Raw genomic sequence first — 23,286 nt, 5'->3', positions numbered from 1 at the left:
CTCGAGTTTAAAAAATCCTGCTGCGAGTTTTTCACATTGATTTGACGTTAACTTCTCCGCTTTAACAGTGAAAGCACTGGCCACTCTTCCTTTGAAGACCGAATCGAGCTTAGAAGACGAGGATCTCTCGCCCGTAACACCATTACCGCTCTATCAGCAAAGAGAGAATTATTACTCGTAAGGTGATCAACATAGCTGTTAAATACAGGTCCTTTTAGCACAAAAGAGAAAACTCTACTGCCAGCCCGGAACAACAGAGAAACAAACATCTTTCCTCGTGTAACGTTTTATCAAATTTCATAACAGATGACTGACTCGTCTGATACTTGCTATTACGATTATATAAAAAGTAAAGAAAACGATGTTTTTTTTTTATTTGCGTGAATATTGTACATAATCATGGATTAAATAAACTGATAATAAATAGCTGTTCTCTGGATCGTCGATAAGGACTAGCAGTATAATGGGTGTCGAACAGAATTAGGCGAATGATATTTATAGAAGAAAATAGTAAATATTCGAATGATTATTTCAATTCTTTGTCTAATTTTTTATTACATGCTCTTTTTTTAATGGATTTTTGTTTGATTTCGTTCGTAATAAGTATCGTTTGATTTAATCGACTAACGAAAAATAACTTGTATTTGCTATTTTCTACTTGAAGCGTTTTATCGTTTAATCGTGACATCGAGACAGGATGGTTTCAAGTTTCGATGCGCCTAAGACTTTAATCGTCGTCCATCCTTGGATTACCGAATCTGCATTAAGAATACATACTTCTGTTCCACGGTTTCGCGAGATATTTGTATTCAAAGGATGCTTCTATTCGTATTTATACATTTTTTAACGATAAATACACGAAACATATAAAATTCCGTCGTCGTAAAATTAAAGACTAATTACGAAGCCTATATTCTATAATCGTAAATGTTGCTCCAACGTAAAACGTTCTAGTAATAAATATTCTGATGCCATCTTGCTTGACGCCATTCTGACTCGATGTTTACTCTTCTACCCGAAGAGAATGCTTCCACGAGTTTCTATCACTAGCAATAATAATAAATTAAGGAACGATCGCACAATGCGACTCATTTAACGAATGACTGTAATCGAATTCCTTTAATTCGTGCGAATGCCATTAGCTAGAGAAAGAGAATCGAATATAGGGATAAAATAAGTACCCACTCAGAGGTATAGTTAATCAGAGAGTTCGGCTAACTGTAAACAGCTGGAAGAATCAAGTACACTTTATATCTCGCCTTTATTTCTCGTGCTATCTTACGAAAAATTTCTATATCGCAGTTTTATCAAACTATAAATTCCTCCAAGTATTACCATTCCTACGTAATTTCTTGTTCTTCTTTTATCAAATCTATCCTTTTGCAAGTTTTTCGTTAATACAGGTGAAAATGAAATAAGCTTTATACGCGTATATGGATCGAATTCAGTGAAATTTGTCTGTTACGCAAAGTCGTGCTTCGCAAACTCGTCCTTTCGCAAATACTTCTTCGAGTTTACGTTTACGTTACAGTAACGTTAATCAACAACAAATAATTTATCGTATCTGTACATATTGCAACGAGTTCGGGAATCATCGGTTTAAGTCATCCGCGAATTTACGTAAGAGAAACGAGCATATTAGCGATAAGGTAAAAAGAATAAGGTAAAACTTAAGGTTGAATTTACGGTAGATGCTACGAGCGGCGCAACATAGTTAAACATTAATAAAGATCGCTATAAGTAACGATCGCATTGAACTGACTGAGACTAGAGTGGATTTATAGTGTGAAACACCGATCGAGGGTATATGAAATTTTAAATAAGTTCTTCGAACGTCTCTCTGTGTGCTTTAAACTTTGTTTTTAACGTGCGAGATATGATCGAGTCGTTGCAGTGAAACGTTTATTGTCAACGTTATCGTCGCGTAACGATGTACAGCAGTCGTATAAGTAGATGAATCAACGCTTGTTTCGATCAAAAATAATGTAAGACGTTACAAATTAAACAACATATTTCTTAATACGGAATGATGTATAAATAACCGATTGATTTTCATTGTCAATAACTTTTAAACAAAATAAAGACAATAGTCTTTTAATACAAGTCATTAATACAGTTTATCGATACCTGGAAATTCTGTACAGAACATGATTCTATTATCCAGACGTTGTACAAAGAAACAATCGGAATGTCCATTTTCCGTCAGGTTTAAGAAAGTCTTAAAGTAAGAACTTTAAAGCAATCATGAAAGATTAAGTTAATACCGTTTAGTAATCTAGTAAAAAATGAAATAAAATATCTAATGACTCGTTTTAACGGACCGTTAATTCCTTTAATCGTACCGTTCTAAGCGTATATTATATGTCGCGTTTTTGACAAATAAGAGAACGATACTTGATGCAACATTGCGATTATTTTCTACAAGTTCGATCGGTATTTTCATTCGTAGATCTGCTCCAACTTCGACGCGATCAAACGCATGGATTTATACGACGCACGAATCACTCGAACACTCGCCACTCTATTCGATACTTTTCTTACCAACTTCTTCATACGGATGCATACGTTTGACCGACGTTGAATCGTCTGTAATTTAAGGAACATGTAACATATACATCTGTACGTTTTAGAGGCGTCCTGTAACATCGTTCTTCGTTCTACGTGAATCGTTTACGCCGCTTTTGACGTTTCCGAGCAGCGTGTATTATATTTTTTCGAGGTCGATTCTCGCGTTTGTCACCCGAGATTGTCCAACGTATTGTCCAACAATATGAGATAAAAGGACGACCTCGAAAGTGCAACTAGATAAGTTCCATAAAAGTGTCTAGCATCGTACTTCGATGGAAATTTAATCGAAACTTAATTCTTTGAAGCGGGAATTGAATTCGTTGATATCATTTTAATCAAAGACTAAACAGGTTTTTCGGGATTATCGATCTCTCTTTTTATCTAGGTCGTTCAGATTAGATATTATCGAACAGTGAACGACATAAATAACAAAGTCTTCGTAACGTAGCAAAAAATGCTAAGCAACGCTTCAAAGGACTAAGAAGTAAGGCAGCGTTGAGACGCGAAGCGTCGCAAAAGCGTGCTAATGTTCGTAAGCTATCTTGTACGGTCGCAATCTGTTAAAATGCTTAGACAATTCGGAACGACGAGAGCGTTCGAGCGAAATCGAAGAGTGCCAAATTACACTCGCAAAAGCAGATCGATCGCGAAACGCGGCAACTGCTCGTCAATTAAACGAGGAAGAATAAAAGAAGCGGAAACCAGCGAGACTAACGCGCAGCACAAACGATTAAATCTAAGGATCTCCCCTCGACGACTGTCAACCCCGAGAAACGTATCTCGCTAATCACGCTAATTAATAGTAGAAATGCGTTACTATTATCGAGAACTCTTCGGTCCACAGGCATCGACATTAGGAATAGTTTTTTACGATACGATGATCCGTGTACGATGTAGAATACACGGTGAAACCAACGATCGAATCGCGATCGCTCCTTCGGGAAGCGAATAGGTCGAGAAAAAGAGCTTAGCTCGTAAAGAGTAGCCGTTTCAGGCAATCGGTACCATCGTGCCCTTTTTAAGAACGTTCCTCTGTGGATGGAGTACGATTCCAGCGCGAATCATCGCGGACGTTGAAGGCAAAAGTTCGGGGAAGAAAGGACGATACGTTCGTTCATCGCTGCAAACTCCTCGTTCGACGTCCGATTGGTCCATGGTACCTGAGAAATCAGCGACAGGTTGGTTTCTGCGGTTGCCACTGCGCCAGGCGGATTGTTAGAGCGACGTAAACACCGAAAAGCTATTGTAAAAGAAAACTACTGTGGAAACAGGAACTGTTATTGTTACACGAATAAAATAAAATCCATATTACATGAGCCGAGATTATTCTTTTACCTTCTACGTAAAATTCGAAACCTTGACTCAAACGTTCGTTGTATCTTTCAGGTACTTTTGAAAAGAATATTCTAAAACTACGAGTACTTGCGTTCTCTTAACGACAACGATGTCTTACAACGTTCCAGGCACGAGTTTATTTTGAAGAAAAGATTTAGTTTGTTTTCGATTGCATTCGACTTTGCCGTCGGCTTATTCTCTCAAGATAATCAGATGAAATTAATAAAATTGCTACGCGTTAATATATCGCGGACACGTAAAACACGTTTAGATACAAAATGCTATAACTTTCGATTGGCTAACGACGCGCGTTTGATCGATAAAAGCTAACGAATTAATATGCAAATGATAATGAAAATTTCAATTTTGTGACAAGTATCTCTCGATGAATTATTGTGTAATTACGATATCATATAAGTAACAGAAAACTTGAACAGGAAATGAGATGAAAAAGATGGAAGTACAGGTAATCCTAGTGTCTGATCGACCGTCTCCCTCTCGGAAAATACTCTCAATTTTATACATGCGATACAATGAAAATTCGAATATACCGAGAATTTTGAGAAAGAGAGTGTAAAAGATACGATCAATCTGTATTGCGACTTGCGACTTACAAGTTAACAAGATATCCGTAAATGAAGAAGGAAGAAAGCAAAGAGTGTGAGAGAAGGACAGGATGGGAACAAAGGGATCGATGATGAATCGGAGAAGGAGAAGAGTCGGTTGATCCTAAAAGCGAGATATCAGCTGTGACGAATCGTGATCGTCGCGTGATTGTCCCTCTCGTGGTTGACGGGAGGCAGAGGGTCGACGAACCAACCAATCGTGCCAGGCCTTTGTAGGTCTTGCACCTGAATTCTAATGAGGTCCACCTGGGTATATATGAGAGCTTAACACTCGGCCGAAGCCACGATTTTTCTGAGTTACCCGCTTGTCGCGAAGGTGAGTCCTCTTCTCTTTACTTCTCTGTCAACGTCGCTTTAAGCAGCTCCCCTTTGTGTCTGCTTTAACATCGATTTTAACTCTCCTTCTTACGTTTCTTTTTTGACAATTCGCATTTTGTATCGCGATCTCGATAAATATTTCCCTCTGTACTTTTATCGCACTGCGTAATATTCATTTTAATACTTGACGATCCGATCGATGTCCTAAGTACTAAACCTTTGTAACTAGAAAACGACAAAATGTTCAGCCGTTACAACGCATTTCTACAACTACGTGACACGTCGTTGTAGACGTTACAAGTTTGATACATAGTTTCGTTCAGATACTCACTCTACTGTACATAAAAATAAGCCGTTGATAACTTTTATTATTAATTATGCTCGTCCAATAATATCGTCGAGTCGAAACTAAACGATCCGTCGATATTTATACCAAGTGCCTGGAATTTCGTGGCAATCGTTGACACGTTACGTGGCCTGCGGTTCTCTCGCTTTGTTTCCATTTTCTTTTTTCTCTTTCGTCGACCTGCAACTCGAAGGTCAGTCTGCATAGGATTTCAACGAGTCGAAAGATTTCCAACAGTCTCATTTTCGAAAAACTTAACGATAAGACCCGAAGATTTAATTGTCATCGTTTCTTCGTTATTCGATATCGATGCTTGTTAGATAGACGTAATGTACATAACAAAGATGAATAAGAAAGAATTAGTTTCGTCGATCGATTCGATATCGCCGAGAATGCCGATGTGGAAGATAATAGATTTTTCATACATAAATTTTTTATGCTCGCGATGCACAACGAAACGCAATAGACTGATAGCACGGCGGATCGACTGTCTAACTCGCAAATAGTTACGTCGCATCGCTGCGTACTTCTAAAGTAGGAAGAACCTCGAAAACGTGCACGACTAACGAGGAATACGTATGAAAAGGGAACTAGCCGTTCTTCTTCGATCCATTCCTTGAATACTAATTCGAAATCATGCGCTTGAATGAAAGCATTCCGTTTAAGGACGAATTTGCAAATTTCAACCTCTCTTTCCTTTGAAAGCTAAATCCGTCTTGGCTGCATTGTACGAAAGTTTCGGAACGAGAACAGATGGAGAAAGAAACGTTACTTCAAAACTTTTATCAAAGTTACAAAGAAGGCGAAAGTATTCGACCAAAAGAGGGAAAAATCCTGCGATTCCCGAATTTCAACAAGACAAGTAATATAAGTTATCGACAAACTGATTAAGCCGTTCCAAGAGGGAGATAGTAAAAAGATAAGCGGCAGATCGTTAATAGTACGAATTATCGTGTCGGTTAAAACGTACATCTATTCTGGGTATAGGTATGGATTCGCGATGTTTGTATTCGCAGTGCAACCCGCGGAATAACAGCCGAAGGATAATCCGATGCAGCCGGCATTTTAATTCGCGTAACGAAAAAGCCGCGGTCTTGCCTCGCTATCTTTTTCTATTTTCGCAGCCCAGGACCATTATGTAGCTCTTTTACTCAGCGCAGAACTCGTCCAAAGCCAAGGACCATCTTCGATCCCTCTTCATCTTCGTTCCTCGTTCGTCTCGCTACTTTCCTACTTTTCTTTTCCCAATCGATATTCGATCGATATTCGCGCTCCATCGAAGCGAGGCAACGATCTGAAACGATTCGATCGTGAATAAACAATATCGTGATATAAACAATCCTGCCGAAATAATGTCGAAGAATCTTTTTATCGAGCGGTGAGTGTTAGAGAAACGCGTTAGCAAAGAAGACGTTATCCGTTCTCTTGCCTCTTTCGATTCTCATTCGCTTTCCTTTCCCGCTATTTTTCTACTCTTTCGTTTTGAATGTTTTTTACGTCTACCGCGATTTCTATGAAAATAATTCCGAAAGCGTTAATTGCGTTGAAAGGTAAACGTTCTCTCGACGCTGTCCCTAATCGAGATTTTATCGAAATTTTCCATCGAACTGCCTTTACAATAGGAATTTCTTTATCATTGTTTACGTTTAATAGAGTAGAACGTATCTTCGATACCGCTTTGTCTCAAGTTTTATACGAATAATCGTCCCGTATGTTGCAATTTTCTCGGTGCAGACCTGCAAAATGCAATAGGACGAACCACGATTTTTTACGAGCACCGTCTCGCAGCTTGATTTTGCGACGATTTTTGTCGACGAGGAACGCGTAAAAAATATACCTGACTTTTATCGTCCGGACCATTCTATGCGTGGGTCGCCTCGATTTTGGCTTCTCGCGTTTGAACTCCCGTTAAAAAGGTGCTTGAACTTTTAATGTTCTATGCCACTTCTTTCGCTGGACACAAACTCGTTTTCGTCTCGATGCGAGCAGAGGTCTGGCTCGATTCGGTATAATTGCAAAAAATTGCCTCGACGATTTGAACGTTCTTCCAAACAAAATGGCTTTTTCTCTCGAGATCTGAATATCCGTTAATTGCTTGTCTATTGAAATTATTTATCTGTATTAAGATCATCGATTCTTTTTCGGTTCTAACCGCCATCTCCTTTCTGGGGCAACTTTTCTAGGTTTTGAAAACATAAATGTCTAAGATAAGGTCAAAAGTAATTGCGTTGGTAAAAGTTAAGTAGAAATCGATAAAAAAGATATATAACAAAGAAACGTGGAAGAAAAAAGGGAGGAGAAAACTGTACATGGTATCGCAGGAGTATTAAACCAACGGAAAGGGAACGAATCGAATTTAACAAACAAGACGCGACCCATTCAATTTCAAAATGAAATTCCTTCCGCCAAGACAAAAGAGAGGTCCAAGATGAAGATTAAGATCGACGAAACGGGCTCGAGTGGATCGCGACGTGGTCATTTGTTCGACGCTCGTGCGACAACAAGAATAACATGAGACTGTTCGGGAAAAAATTCACGGAGTTATCGCGGTATTTACTTTGCTGAAAACCGGTCGGCTTGGATCGTTTTCTGTTTGAAGAACGACTACGTTCGATAAAACGATCGCTCTGGCCGCGGTAGATCGCTCGTCTTCCAGAGACGCCTCGACACTCGACTAAAACAGACGTTGATACTGCCAAGCGTCGATTGGCATGTCGGAATTACTTCGGACGTGAACTGTAATTACCAGATATCGATTGAATCATCAAACGTGAATAACGTGTTGCTAAAAAAAAGTTCGATTTAACCTGCGTTATTTGCAGCATAGTAAGCGAAACATCGAAACCTCTTAAACGATACCGATCGTTTCCAACAAAGTATCAGCTAATTCGGAAAATTTATTCTCGACGAATTTATTATCCGAAATATCGTTAGAAACTTTTGGGGTGACGTAATGAAATAAGATTAACTACGTTTAATTGTTTACAGGTACGAAAATGTCATCGGGAAATAATTTTCTAACGCTTTCCTTGTTACTCGTGGTTCTCGTTTACACGACAGGTAAACACGCTATTTGTTTCGAATAACAAATCGATAATGACAATTGATAATACTGAAAACAAACTTCTAACGTTCGACCACTTAAACGGGAAGTGAAATAGATAACACTATTTGGAAAAGTTTCAGCAAATCAGCCTGCCAGAATAACGTGTTACTTCAGTAACTGGGCCATTTATCGACCGGATGTCGGTAGTTACGGAGTAGATGATATTCCGGGTGATCTCTGCACCCATATCATTTACTCGTTTATCGGTGTGAGCAATGTCACTTGGGAGATACTTGTCTTGGATCCAGAACTGGATCAAGATAAAGGCAATTTCTTGGCCTTCAACAACCTTAAATCCAAGTATCCTCATCTGAAAACCTCCGTGGCTGTTGGTGGTTGGGGAGAGGGTGGCAGAAAGTACAGTGCCCTGGTCAGCGTGAAGGAAAGACGCGACAGCTTCATCAAGAGCGTAGTTGGTAAGTAAACTTGCAAATACTCACTTTTTATTTTAACGTGCTGATTAATTCTTTGTCTTTTTCGTCATATATTTCTAATACAGACTAAGTTGCGTGAAAATAAAATCCGATGTTCTATACACTTACGTAAACAATAATTAATATCAGCTTTTTGGTACAAAAATATAAATACGAAAGTTCGATTTCGTTTAATGGAAAATGTACCTCCTATATCACTGCTATTTTTCGCCAGAATTTATGCATAAATACGGTTTCGATGGTTTCGATCTCGATTGGGAATACCCTGGCGCCTCTGACAGAGGTGGCGGATTTTCCGACAAGGACAAGTTCTTCTACTTTGTCGAAGAATTAAGACGTGCTTTTGACAAGGAAAACAAGGGATGGGAGCTCACGATGGCGGTACCAATGGTAAAATTCCGCCTAGACGAAGGTTATCACGTGCCAGAATTATGCAAGTAAGTGAATTAATGAAATGTATATCGTCGTGGTAAATAAGGAAAATATTTCCATAGAAATATGGACGCCATCCATGTAATGTCTTACGATCTTCGTGGTAATTGGGCTGGATTTGCTGATGTACACAGTCCACTTTATCGTCGTCCACACGATCAATGGGCATACGAGAAATTAAATGTGGTAAGAACTTGGCAAAATGTGGGCGTATCTTTACTCTCGAAATTTACACCTAACTTTATATCTTTGATAACATATGTAAATTTGTTTCTGATTTATCGCGTAAATTTGTTTAAAATTTATCTGTGAAATTAAAAAAAGAAATCTTACTTGAAAACTAAATTTAGTGTAAATATATGCCGTACAAGATGATAGCATAATTTGTTTATAAGATTCCACTTTTTCTTCTTAGCACGATGGCCTTCTGCTTTGGGAAGAAAAAGGCTGTCCCGCTAAGAAACTGGTTGTCGGCATTCCGTTATACGGACGTACGTTCACCCTCAGTCAAAGTAACAACAATTACGAGCCAGGCACTTACATTAACAAAGAGGCTGGAGGTGGTAAACCTGGAAAATACACGCAAGCTAAGGGATTCCTTTCTTATTACGAAGTACGATCAATCAAATATTACGTTTCTTCTAACTTTACGCTTCGAAACTAATCGAAAATATCTATCTGAAGATCTGTACCTATTTACAAGCTCCAGGCAGTAACTGGACTCAAAAATTTGACGATATTGGCAAAGTTCCGTACATGTATCAAGGTATGTATATACGTAAGTAAATAATTGATAATCCTTATCGTCAAACTAATAATCACAGGTACACAATGGGTTGGTTATGAAAACGTGGAGAGCGTGAAATACAAGATCGATTTCATCAAGGAATCTCGATACGCTGGTGCCATGGTTTGGGCCATCGACATGGACGACTTTCAAGGACTTTGCGGTGACCGCAACCCTCTGATGAATGTCATTAGTCAAGGTTTAGAAGGATATATCGTGCCAGATAAAGATTTTCATACCACCCCTACGGTAAAGAATTTTATTTTATTCTATTGAAATTGTAGACAAGATTGTCTAATTTAACAGATTAATATAATAATATATCTTTGCAAATAATTAAAACAATATCGGAATATGAAATTGTCTTTTAAAAATAGTACATCGTAGCTTGCTGGTTATAGTTATTGTTTGCTTCTTAGCCTAACTGGGCAAAGCCACCAAGTACCACGTCGTCGGATAATATTCAAACTACTCAAAGTACCCAAATTACTCAATCTGCACGACCGCCTACAACTCACAAACCTCCAGAAAGACCTACTCAGAAGCCAGAGGTAACTTCTTCCACTACGGAAGAAACAAATAAATCCGAATCCACGCAACAGCCGATAGACAATGACGAAGCTGATAAAATCAATTGTGAAACCGATAACAAATTCGTTCCATCTAAAGAATGTCACTCTGTAAGTAAATAAATACTTGTATAAGAATTTATTGATCTTGTCGTCTAGTAAATTATAAACAATTTTATCGTTTTGATAATCTCTATACATGATTTACGTACATACGTACATATGTATATATTTCTTATTACAGTACTATGAGTGTGTTCACGGAATACCACTGAAGTTCACGTGTCCCAACAAGTTAATTTGGAACGGGAGGAATAATGTTTGCGATTGGCCTCAAAATGCTGATCGAGAAGAGTGTAGAATTCAATCCTAACACTCCTTAAACTGGTCGAAAAAAAGGACTGACAAATTCCATCGTGATATTTCAATGTGGACCAAATAATCACCTCATCTTGCTAACGAATATGTGATACGCAACAAGTTGCGACTATTATCTTATTCGTTCATTTATCATAATCATATGTTGTAAGACTTGCCTAATGATGAAAATTCAATAAACATCATACCATTTATAACAAAACTTTTATAATCCAATACAGCATTTATTTACTTCATTATATATCTTTTTACTTTAAAACCATAAACTATAATTATCTTTAATCATATAATTTACGGTAATAAATAATTTGTTGTTTCAGAAACATAATTATAAATAGCTTAAGACGCCCTACATGTTCCTAATAACTTAAAAATTAAAAAGTTTTCTAGAAATAAAAGTTAACAACTATTTGGGATACTCAACGCATTATTTATATACTTATAAAATAAAGAATTTTACAAATAATATCTTTTTTATTTATGTCTTCGATCTTTATCCTGCATAAAGATTATTTAATTTCAGTTTTATATATATACCGTTTAAACAAATTTCATATTGAAACAAGATATGCATGAGATTTTACAACGTATTAATGGATTAATATAATTTAATGATGGATTATTCAACCTACATACTGGATATTCATAATTAGCTCTATTAATTTTATTAAGTAGTGCAATTATATAAGCGACCACGTGTACAATGCCATATCTTTTACGTTACTCGCGTTATAATCCAGTAAGCGCGAGATTTAAATTAAAACATATAATATTTGTATACTAGGTGAAAAAGATATAAAATCGTTCTATAAAAAAAAATCAGATAGAGGATACATACTTATAGTTACTTAGTAAAAGGTGAAAGTGGATATATCATTGAGAAACATTAAGTGGTTAACGTCCCCCTCCAATGAATTCTTTGATAGACAGATTCTCATTGTGAAGGTCGAAAGTTGCCTGTATAAAGCAATCTCCGTGTGTGTATATACGCGTACTTAGACAACTCTTAGATTAATTGCTTCGTATCAAATATGGCGCAAATGATGATACCTAGAATTGCACTTTTATCTATTAAGAATAGTAATCGGCTAATACCTCGAATATTTGTGCCGCTAAAATATCAACGATTATGTTTCCATACAAGTTGGGTTCTCGATGGTATGCAATTTATTCAGAAATACTTTATTAACGCTCTTATTCGTGATGAAATTGAGGTTAACCTGCGGTCATATATCTCGAATAATATTTATTTCAAATAACACTAATTACTACCATACAAATCATAATATTGAGGATATTAAACGAAATCATTTCTCATATTTTTTATTAACTTCGACGTGTAATCATGTATTCGTTATATTATTTAGATTGATTATGCAATCAACTATCATAGTAATTTAAAAGCCATGTTGGTTTTTATGCTGTTCAGAATATAATTTTCTACAGTATCGCAATTTTTAATTAATTTTTAGTCACAGGAAGGGAAGTCTTAATGCCTTCCCTGTCACCTACTATGGAAAGTGGTACTATTGTCAAATGGCTCAAAAAGGAAGGTGACAAAATTGAACCAGGGGATGCGCTCGCTGATATTCAAACTGATAAGGCAGTCGTTACTATGGAAGTTGACGATGAGAGTGTTCTTGCAAAAATAATTGTAGGTTTCATGTACCCAAGTTTCGGTTTAATTAATTCTATATATTTATATTTCACTTAGAAATTCTTTATAAGAATGAACTTAATATAATATTTTATTAGGTGCAAGAAGGAACCAAAGATATCAAAGTAGGAACATTAATAGCACTTACAGTTGATGTAGACGAAGATTGGAAATCCGTGGAAATGCCAGATAGTATTTCAACTGCACCTGCAGCTCCATCACCAACACCTTCTGCGCCAGCAGCAGCAACAGCAACACCTACTGCGCCAGCAGCAGCAACAGCAACACCTACTGCAAGCACATCAGCTCCACCACCTCCTGGCCAGTACGTATTCATCAAAGTGATTAATAATGCATATCATAAAAATTTTTTTAATTATTATTTCTAGAACAAATGTCAGTATGCCAGCACTATCGCCAACTATGACTACAGGTACAATTGTAAAGTGGCTTAAAAAGGAAGGAGATGAGATAGAACCAGGAGATGCACTGGCAGAGATTCAAACAGACAAAGCTGTTATGACTTTTGAAATCGAGGATGAAGGCGTATTTGCAAAAATCCTTGTACATAATTTTTATTATAGATTCAGTCGTGTTTTATTTAAAATTGGAAATATCTTTCTAAAGATTCGCCTATTAGGTTCCTGAAGGAAGTCAAGTGGCAGTAGGACAATTAATTGCCATTATGGTAGAAAAGGGAATGGATTGGAAAAATGTTGTTATCCCGACAACTACAAAACCATCTGCAGAAGCTGCTCCAGCTTCAGCGACTGCAGATAAAACACCTGTACCAAGTGGACAGTATGTATAAAAATGTTCCTATGATCAATGGTGCAAAAATATTTGCGCACAATAGCGCTGTCTGTTATTATATTCCTTTTTTAGAGTTTATGGTTTAGCTGTAAAGCGATTGTTGGAGGAATATGGATTAAGTGCACAATCGGTCAAAGGTACTGGACGAACTAATCGATTACTAAAAAGTGATGTTTTAGCGTATATTCAAGCAAATAATTTAAAAAAAGTTGCACCAAAAACAGGTATGCAAAAGCTAACAACGAAAATATTAAAGTACAATATGCATTAATATGTATGTTTTACATATTCAAATAGCAGCTGCACCTAAACTTGAAAAAGGCAGAAAAGAACCAGGTGATGTACCTTCGAAAGCACATGTACCTAGTGGCCGTCCTTCCACGTATGAAGATATCCCAGTTTCTAATATACGTGGTGTTATTGCTAAGAGACTCGGAGAATCAAAAGTAATTATAAGTTGTTTTATAGATTCACGCAACAAAATTTGGTATTTATATTTCATAAGTAACATAATAATACAGTCTTAACAATTTTGTAGAGTAATATTCCACATTCTTATGCGTTCGTCGATATTAAGATTGATAAACTAAATGAAATACGGAGCGAACTAAAGGCTGACGGTATTAAACTCTCGATAAACGATTTCGTTACGAAAGCAACCGCACACGCACTAATCGAATGCCCATTTATTAATACGTTGTATCAAAACGATCAAGTTAGTATACGATTTGACACAATGGTTGAAATTTATTACGTAAATAATTACCAAAGAACAAGGTATTTCATCTTTTAACAGATAATTCGTATGCCAAGGGTGGATATTTCTGTCGCTGTTGCTACAGAAACAGGTCTTATTACACCAATTATTTTTGATACTTCAGCTAAAAGTGTAGCAGATATTTCGCAAAATATTAAAGAACTAGCCGAGAAAGCTAGAAACGGTCGATTAAAACCCGAAGAATTCCAAGGAGGAACATTCACGTAAATAAATGAATTTATATAAAATATAAAACTGCAAATTTTATATTTCCAATATTTTTTTAGAATATCCAATTTGGGAATGTTTGGTATTAAACAATTCAGTGCAATCATAAATCCTCCTCAAACAGCAATACTTGCAGTTGGAAGTGGTCGTGAGGAACTAGGTAAAAGTATTAAAGAAATTTATATTTTTATTATTTTAGAATATGTATCGTATGTATTTTATATTCGAATGCAGGAAAAATGCAGGAAATATAACGTATCATTTTACAGATGTCGCGCTACAAAAAATAACAAAAATGTCAACAACTTTATCGTATGATAGGCGTGCAATTGATGAAGACCAAGCAGCCGACTTTTTGGCTGTTTTAAAAGCTATGTTAGAAGATCCAAGTTTTCTCGTCGCTGGAAAATTACGAGCGCTAAGATACGCACAAAACCTTTAATTAAACATTAATTCTGAAGAATTTATTGAAAAAATGGGTGTATCGAAGAATTTAGGTTTCGATGTAAATTTTAGTTTTATCTACAACATGAATTAGAAATATTGATTTAAAAATAGATCTGAAATATTTATAATTTAATTTGGGAAGTTGTAAACACAGAGAATTATATCTAAAATCATTTACAGTAGATTCAAGTAATAGATCAGTGTCATCAATATTAAATGTCATTATATCAAATGAATTCATATATGATAATTTTGTTTATTATATGAATTCATTTTTCTACTGCTGTATTCTACATTTCTTTCAAATTTTATAATTAATGAAAACCCGTGTTAAAAAATCTTATGCAATGTATCTACAAAAGATATGTTATCCCTTTTATGGCAAAACCATGAATTATTAAATTTTCACTTTTTTATTAAAGAAATGGGTTGAGTATCTTCTTATTTTCAGCCATATAAATTAAAAAAATGATTGTTATAACAAACACAGTATAATAACGTATGATTATACTCGTATTAACTTTATTCATTATCCTCAGCAGTATCAAGTAATAATTTTACATTCAATTGTAAATTTCTATAATCTATCGAATCGTACATTCACGATGATGGCATAAGACGGATAATATATGATTAATATAAAAAATTATAGGATGGTGTAAAAAATTAGAAAAAGATAAAAAATTGATATATAGATAGAAAATGAGAGATCCTTCCATCTCAAAACTAGTAAATAATATAAATTCTTATGAATTTATTTAAATTAATTACAAATATAATATCTCGGATACACGTAATTTACTTCTGCATAAGTAAATAGATAACTTCTATATGTATATTTATTCTAATAAAATAAGGGCCACACTGCTGTTACTTCTTTCATATAAAATATTAAATATACGTATTTATTCTGAGTAATAAAAATTACATTATTTTATGTATATTAATATGCAAAAATTTATATAAATATAATGTAAATATATTTATGCGTATAATGAATTTTATTTCAATATTAAGAATATTATGTATAATTGAGAACTTCAGTGTGGTCTAAGGAATTCTTGGGGACAGTAGTATGTACAAAATTATAACTATGTCTTGTAAATAAACCATTTATTGTTAAAACGATGTGATGTTTCCTTATATATATATTTAAAAATAATACATAGATATGGAATATTCAAAAACAATTAAAAATTTTGCAAATATTTTGTGCAATCATCAGTTATCTTATTATTCTTTTTATGCTGCATTATCACTGATAAAAGTATTTGTAAGGCAATTGGCATAGAACCATATGTATTGATTTGATAAGGCACAAATGTTAGGACTGTGTCTAGATTAATTAATTTTACATTAATGCTTTTGTAACAAATTTTTTAATTTATCATGTTAATATAAACATGGTTAAGCATAAAATTTATTTTACATTTGATTTGATTGATCATTTTACATACTAAATAATTGACTTAGTGAACGTACATGTTGAATTCTTACATATGATTTTATATCAGTGTTTATTATTAAGCTGAAGTCATATTAAATTATATTTAAATTGAACATGCAATACTTAATTACACAAAAGGTAAAGAATAATATGACAATATTAAATATAGAAATACAATACAACAGGACTCAGTTTTTGTTATCACAGTAGTGATATTACTGCTCAGATCTTAAACTAAGTAATTATGGACGATATTTGATTGTAGTATAGTTACAAATATTTTTCATGAAAGATATTCTGAAAATATTATATACACAATTCATAGTATTCATATGATAGAACAGCACTTTCTAAAATTTGGCATCTGCTTTGAACAGCATTAGATTTTAAACTATAAGTAGAAAATTTTCTTAAACGTTGCACATTATTAAATTTGGTGAAACCTTATAAAACTAGTTGAAACTTGTAAAAGTTTTAAAAAATACATTTTAAAATGTGTGTACGTCACATTATTTAAAATACTTGGTTATTAATACACGTGCTTGCAACACTGAATCACAAGGTATAACTTTTCATTACTGCGATACAAATTTTTTTCAAAAATGTGGACTATAAAATTTTTAATACAAAGGCAGTCTTTCTTGTGTAATTAGATAATGATTAATCAATTATAAAAAATAATATTTGCTACAATACCCCCCACTTTGTATGTGAATTGTTTGATTAAAAATGTATGGCATAACTTGATTTATTAAATTTTAAACAATGGAGGAATGCAATCCAGAAAATATAAACGGTAAATATAATAAACGAAATGTAGGATGTACATTTGAAACATCAATTGCTAAAATTATTAAATTAAGATTATAAATTAAATTTGTACTATAACTAAATAATTATTATCTATAGTATTTTGACAACTGTCAAGTATAAAATAAATTGTTATACCCTTGACAGATACTGTGTCCACATACCTAGCGATTTCAGTCCTTGAACAAACTAAGTACAATATTTTATATAATAAAAGTATTACACAAATCATATTTTACATATAAAAAATGTAAACAATTGTAAAATGGATTCTTAAACTGATACAAAACATGAAATATATTTTTAGCACAATGACGTTGACTTGTATTCTTTCTGCACCTACTGTGTTTTAAAATTAATGGCAGATTGCACCTTTTTTTTTATAAGAAAAAAGAAAATATAAAAAAGACATTGAGCTTCTACGATAGGTATTGCACATGAAATGATCATTAATAATTTACATTAATGATAACTTTTTCAATGACTGAAGCAATAAAAATTAACCTATCACATATATTGTGTTATAAAAGTTACTACAATAAATGAATAACTACTTTTTAAAAATTAAATTTTAAATCTTCTAGTAATTGTTTCATACCTATAACTTATACTATTTCTATTACAAATTTGGTAACATTGATATAAATATGGTAGGTGGTCATATATAAAATACATAAAATCATTGCACTACATGTATCTAAATTATGTGCAGTATATAGGATGCTTTTGCATTGTATAGATAATATAAATGCAATGCTACACATATATTTAAGAAACTAAATACATGTATTTGAAAATAAAAATGAATGTTTGATTTCTACTTAAAAAAGAAAAGTTATTTAGTGGAACACTTTATGAAGAATTCTTTGCGCTGTTCTTATTAAGGGTATCAGACTTGTTAATTCTGCGCAATTTTCTAAAAATGGATGAGACAATAATTCATCAGCAGTTGCCCTTTCATCGACTTCAACTGCCAAACATCTCTCTAAGAAGTTTTGAAATGTCGGACTTAAAGTATCCCATCTGGGAATAGAAGGTTTACCAATGGCAGCAATTAAGTATAAAGCTCTTAAAGGTGTTTCTTTCATATAAGGTGGTTCACCTTCTATCATTTCAATAGCCATGATACCTAAAGACCAAATATCTACTTTTTTACCATATTGTTTTCTGGTCACTACTTCTGGTGCCATCCAGTATGGAGTACCAACCATAGTTTGACGTTTTTCGTCACCATCGATATTAGCACAAAAACCAAAATCTGTAACTTTCACAGCACCGTTCATACCAAGAAGTACATTATCTGATTTGATATCTCTATGAATAATTCCCCTTGTATGTAAAAAACTAATTGCGTTTAGAACTTCTCTACAAACTGCTGCAATTTGTGCTTCTTTCATTATAGTTTCAGTAACAACATCTGTAAGTGGCCCACCTTCTAATAATTCCATAATAACCCAGAGATGTTCATTTAAAAGGTATGCATCCAAGAAATTAACCAGATTTGGATGTTGAAATTCTTTGAGAACTTTAATTTCAGTCAATATAAGCTCTTTTTTAGGCTGCTTTGATAAATCTATGTCTTTTATAGCAACTTTTTGATCAGTTTGTACATCGCTAGCTATGAATACAGTACCTGAAGCACCAGCTCCCACTTCTTTAGTTTTTTCAAAGCGAAGATTTGGATCTCCATCGTGGCAGATAGCTCGAAGTTCTTCAAAAATCTCTTCATCATTAAGCTTTACTGTTGAACATTCTGTCTTCCTTCGCAAAATGGGACTCTCTTCTGCTTTATTTTGTTCACTTTCATTCTCAGGCAACTGATCATCTTCAATTTGATATGTATTTAAATCTTCAAGAATCTCAGTAAGAGTTTTCTCAATTCTATCAGGATATGTTCGTGGTGTGGGTTTTGGAATCTTATTCACTTTTGGTGGAAGTTCGGGTAACCTTTGCACTTGACTATCCGTAGAACTTGCAGAGCTCGATCCATCAGAATCTTCAGAGTGACGTTTCTTCGATAAAATTTTATCAATTTCTTGAGACTCTTCCTCGATCAAATCTTCCGTAACAAAAGGTTTAAATACTTTTTCCTCTGGCTTTCGTTTCATAGAATAATTATAATATTTAATAGCTTGTAAAGCTGCAGCAGGGTTCTCATCCTGTTCTGATTTTGATATTTGCGTATTCAACAGACGAATCCAAGATTCGGGAAGACCTTCCAATTGTCCAGTCTCGGCATTTTTACTCACATGAAATTTATGAGAAACGTTAGTAGGTAAACCAATCTCAGCGACTGTATCAACCGGACCAGTTTTCTTCCTTGAAAATAACTTTGTTATATTAAGACTCATTTTAGCGCGCAGTTTCGCGCACTTAACGCGTTCCCTTCTACGACGTATTGCGACCTTTTTGAAAAAGATAAAAGAAGAAGAAACGGTCACTTTTAAATAGCAATTCTCATCATAATATGACTCGTCTATCTATCGACAAGGCATCAAATACGATTAAAGGCGTGTTTAGTGTGACGTATATACGTCATTCAACGAGTGGCGGTACAATTCGAAGAAGAGACACTTTAAACGGAAACAATTTAAAATTGACAATCTTAGTTTGCTGCGGCTATTTGAGATATTAAATGTCAAATAATTATAGTATACACCTGTACATATAATAATTTTGTATAAATTCAAGCAAATGACTCTTTTTATTCGCATCCCTCGTTGCACCTCTATACAGATCTGTGAATATAGAATTACTAGACGATGCATCACTTTAAGAAATGCAATATACATTCAGGAGGGAAATTTAAATTAAATGCACAAACGTTTATAGGTGTATAGGTATGTGTATATACATACATATACAAAATGTTTGTAAAGTGAAACAAGAATATTTAAATACGTTTGAAATTTCAACTTTAATCTGTTACTAAAATTAATTAACTCAATGATAAAATCTTACTCTGTACAGAGTGTCCCATGCAGGTGGAACAAGTTGTAGTGTTAAAATGGTAGAAAATAGAAAAAAAATTTCGTTAGATAAAATTAAATGGTTTCGAGTGATGCATTATTTAGTGCACTTGTCTTCTTCGAAAGTGGCGGCATTTATAAATTTCAAGGTCACCTTTATTTTCTTTAACGGAACTATACATGTTTTATAAATCATTCGATGCATTGTTTAATTCTCTACAAAAAAGTATCAAAATATTATTAAATAAATGCATTTTAAACGAAATACAAATTTCATTGGTTAATTTAAGGAATACATCTTTAATTTGTTGGTATAAAGTAGATGACTATCTTGTTTTCAAGTTCAATAATTTACAAATTATCAAGGAAATATTAACATTGCAAATATGTTGGTTTGACCTGCTGTCTATTGAAGTATATAATTATTTAAATATATATATAAGATAAATAGTTACACAAGTTGTCCTATGTAAATATTCCGCTTACTTGTATTACTATTTATCATATATATATATATATATATATATATATATATATATTTATTTATTTATTTAAATAGTTATATACTTCAATAGACAGCAGGTCAAATAAACATGTTTGCAATGCTAATATTTCTTTGATAATTTGTAAATTATTGAACTTGAAAACAAGATAGTCGTCTACTTTACACCAATAAATTAAAGACGTATTCCTTAAATTAACCAATGAAATTTGAATTTCGTTTAAAATGCACTTATTTAATAATATTTTAATAATTAAAATTATTATCCAAATGAAAAATTGTTGATCAAGAGCACAATGCTCTTGTAATGTATCCCTCAATGAAACACATGTACATATTTCGATCTCATGCTTTCAACGAAACTTAAAGAGAATCCACAAGAATCAACAAAATCTGCTAACTTTTTGAAGCAATTCTTATTCACGATAAAGAAACGGAACAGACAAGGTCAATGAACGTTTAACGTAAATATGAATCTGATTGTAAGATTATTGTTACTATCGCTATTATTAATTTTTTTCCGTAAACTTGATCCATTGTTCAATCTAATCTCGTTAATAATGGCTTCCTTACAAATACATCAACGACGACTTAATTAGAAAACGCGTTGTAATCAAAGTACGTGTAATCGTCGAACAGCTACTGTGGTGATGGCGAATTCTCACTATGGAGAAGCTGGATTTCTCAGTATGACAGATTCATTAAACATTCTATGCAATTGTTATAACTTATTAAAGGATTGACCATATGCCAAGTCATCGGATAAATCGAGCAGAATCTAATCTCATGAACTATTAACCATGAAATGTAACTTGTACTTTATAATTCTTGGGGTTGACTGATAGAAGAACGAGTGGATGAATTTGTAATAGAAAAATATGTTGAAATAAATAAAGGTATAAGTTTATGCTGATCCAGATCCTTACTCTCTTAGTGTTACAATACAATGGAAAAATAGGGAGCACGTTCATATATTTATAGCAAAAGGACATTATCAAAAAAGTTAACCTCATAGCTTTAGCTAAAGGCTACAAGGAACATGTTTTTTTCTTTCTTTTTATTTAGAAAAATTTTACAATCAATTCTCATTGAGAATTATAAGTAAATTATTATGGCGTGGTACTATGTCGTGTTTAATAAGTGTTTATCGTGTGTTTGATTCTATCTGAATCTAACGTTTAAATCTAGAGGGTAATGTCTTTTTAGTCTGCGGATCTGATCCGTCGTGTCAAGCAATTGAGTAACTAATGGTTTTTGGTGGTTGTTGACTCTTATGTTATATCTATTACCGAATTTGGATATTTCTTCTTTAAACTGTTGGTATCTTAAGGTCGCGATGTACTGTTTCGTTGGTAACATACCAAGGTACATCTATTAAGGATCTTAGAGTTTTCGATTGGAATCGTTGAAAAATTTCTATGTTGGAATTACTCGCTGTTCCCCATAGTTGGATTCCATAGGTCCAAAGGGATTTTAACATGTCCTTATATAGCATTGTTTTACTCTGCGCGCTTAAGTAGTCAATGCCAATAAGTCAGTCTTAACGTCTGCCAATGAATCAGTAGAATTTTTAAAATTTTGATTTAAGTTGTTTGCATTTATCTACGATATGTCGTTTCTATGTCATTCTTCTGTCCAGAATCATGCCCAGATATCTGACTGACTCTTTGTTTGGAATTGGAATATTATTTATGGTCACCTGTGGGCAGGTTTGTTTTAGCAGCGTGAAGGTTATATGACTGGATTTATTTTCATTTATTTTGAAGCGCCATTTGTAGAACCACTTTTCCATAGAATCAAGATCTCGCTGAAGAGTAGAGGAGACAATTATCGGGTCTGAGTGGGATGCTAATAAAGCTGTATCATCAGCAAATGTCGCTGTGGTTATCGCTGTTAAAGTTGGTTAATCGGCAGTGTAGATGGTGAACAGCAGAGGTCCGAGGATACTGTTTTGGGTTATGACAGCTTCTATTGGAAATGTTGCGGCTATAGCGTCTAAGTATTTAATCATGAACAGCCTATTAGTTAGATATGATTTTAAGATGGAGTAGTAGGTGTGTGGTAGGATTTTCTTTAGTTTGAACAAAAGTCCTTCGTGCCACACTTTGTCGAATATTTTTTCTTTTTTAAATCTTGGCTGATTTTATGGGTTAAACGATGAATTTGTTCTATCGTAGAATGTTGCTTCCGAAAACCGAATTGATGATTTGGCATTGTTTTCAAATCTTCTAGGAGTGGAAGGAGTCGTTTCGTTAGCAACTTCTCAAATAGTTTGGACAAAGTAGGAAGAAGACTAATTGGGCGATAAAAGCTAGTTTCGTATATTGGTTTTCCAGATTTAGGCATAAGAGTAATCAATGATATTTTCCAAGACTTAGGATAGTATTCAAGGCGAATAATTGCATTAAAAGTAGAAATGATGAGTGCAATCCCTTTTATGGAAAGCTCCTTAATAGATTTGCCACTTATCAGATCATGCCCCGATGCTTTTCTGGCATTTAGACGACGGATTAATTCTATGACTTCCAGAGATGAGAAAGACTCAATAGGAGGAAACATCTGGAAGGGAGAATGCAGGTATTCAGTTATTTCCGCTGCAATAGTGGAGGAATATGGCTTGAAAACGTTAGTTAAGCGACTTGCAAACAAGTTGGCTTTTTGTATAGGGCTACGCGCCCATCCAGCTTGCGGACAGCGAATTGGAGGGATTATTTTTGGACGAGTGAGTTTTCTGAATGCCTTCCATAGTGAGTAGTT

General features: G+C 34.1%; 4 protein-coding genes across 19 annotated transcripts in view; 3 read left to right on the top strand and 1 right to left on the bottom strand.

Annotated features, from left to right (window-relative positions):
• LOC100742314 overlaps positions 1-3,884 on the top strand; it is a 189,628-nt gene extending 185,744 nt beyond the window's left edge. For all 16 annotated transcript variants that reach the window (XR_004462186.1, XM_033322226.1, XM_033322220.1 and 13 more), the window contains one exon: positions 69-3,884. Coding sequence is in view for 15 of the 16 variants with exons in the window: in XM_033322226.1 (XP_033178117.1) it covers positions 69-181 (113 nt within the window). In the remaining variant the exon portion in view is untranslated. The remainder of the gene's footprint in view (positions 1-68) is intronic.
• A 3,931-nt stretch (positions 3,885-7,815) lies between these two features.
• On the top strand, positions 7,816-11,222 carry LOC117151990 (endochitinase). Its single transcript, XM_033322217.1, has 10 exons — positions 7,816-8,010; positions 8,172-8,253; positions 8,374-8,715; positions 8,948-9,170; positions 9,228-9,351; positions 9,581-9,778; positions 9,850-9,931; positions 9,990-10,201; positions 10,372-10,632; positions 10,766-11,222. Exons 2-10 carry the CDS (start codon positions 8,190-8,192, stop codon positions 10,892-10,894), a joined length of 1,635 nt encoding a protein of 544 aa, XP_033178108.1. The 5' UTR covers positions 7,816-8,010; positions 8,172-8,189; the 3' UTR covers positions 10,895-11,222.
• A 610-nt stretch (positions 11,223-11,832) lies between these two features.
• LOC100746149 (dihydrolipoyllysine-residue acetyltransferase component of pyruvate dehydrogenase complex, mitochondrial) lies at positions 11,833-15,183 on the top strand. Its single transcript, XM_012388749.3, has 11 exons — positions 11,833-12,057; positions 12,372-12,553; positions 12,655-12,881; positions 12,946-13,120; positions 13,197-13,357; positions 13,442-13,593; positions 13,667-13,815; positions 13,908-14,084; positions 14,166-14,350; positions 14,414-14,514; positions 14,624-15,183. Exons 1-11 carry the CDS (start codon positions 11,931-11,933, stop codon positions 14,794-14,796), a joined length of 1,809 nt encoding a protein of 602 aa, XP_012244172.1. The 5' UTR covers positions 11,833-11,930; the 3' UTR covers positions 14,797-15,183.
• Positions 15,184-15,810: 627 nt separating this feature from the next.
• Positions 15,811-19,791, bottom strand: LOC100741982 (serine/threonine-protein kinase PAK 1). The gene has a single exon (XM_003491519.4). The coding sequence runs from the start codon at positions 19,407-19,409 to the stop codon at positions 17,898-17,900; it is 1,512 nt and encodes a 503-aa protein (XP_003491567.1). The 5' UTR covers positions 19,410-19,791; the 3' UTR covers positions 15,811-17,897.
• Between the last annotated feature and the right edge of the window lie 3,495 nt (positions 19,792-23,286).

Source organism: Bombus impatiens, unplaced genomic scaffold, assembly GCF_000188095.3.
Source record: "Bombus impatiens unplaced genomic scaffold, BIMP_2.2 scf_0581, whole genome shotgun sequence".
In the NCBI taxonomy this organism is placed as follows: Eukaryota; Metazoa; Arthropoda; class Insecta; order Hymenoptera; family Apidae; genus Bombus; species Bombus impatiens.
Note: the sequence above shows the minus strand (reverse complement) of the source record. Positions and strands in the feature narration are given on the sequence as shown.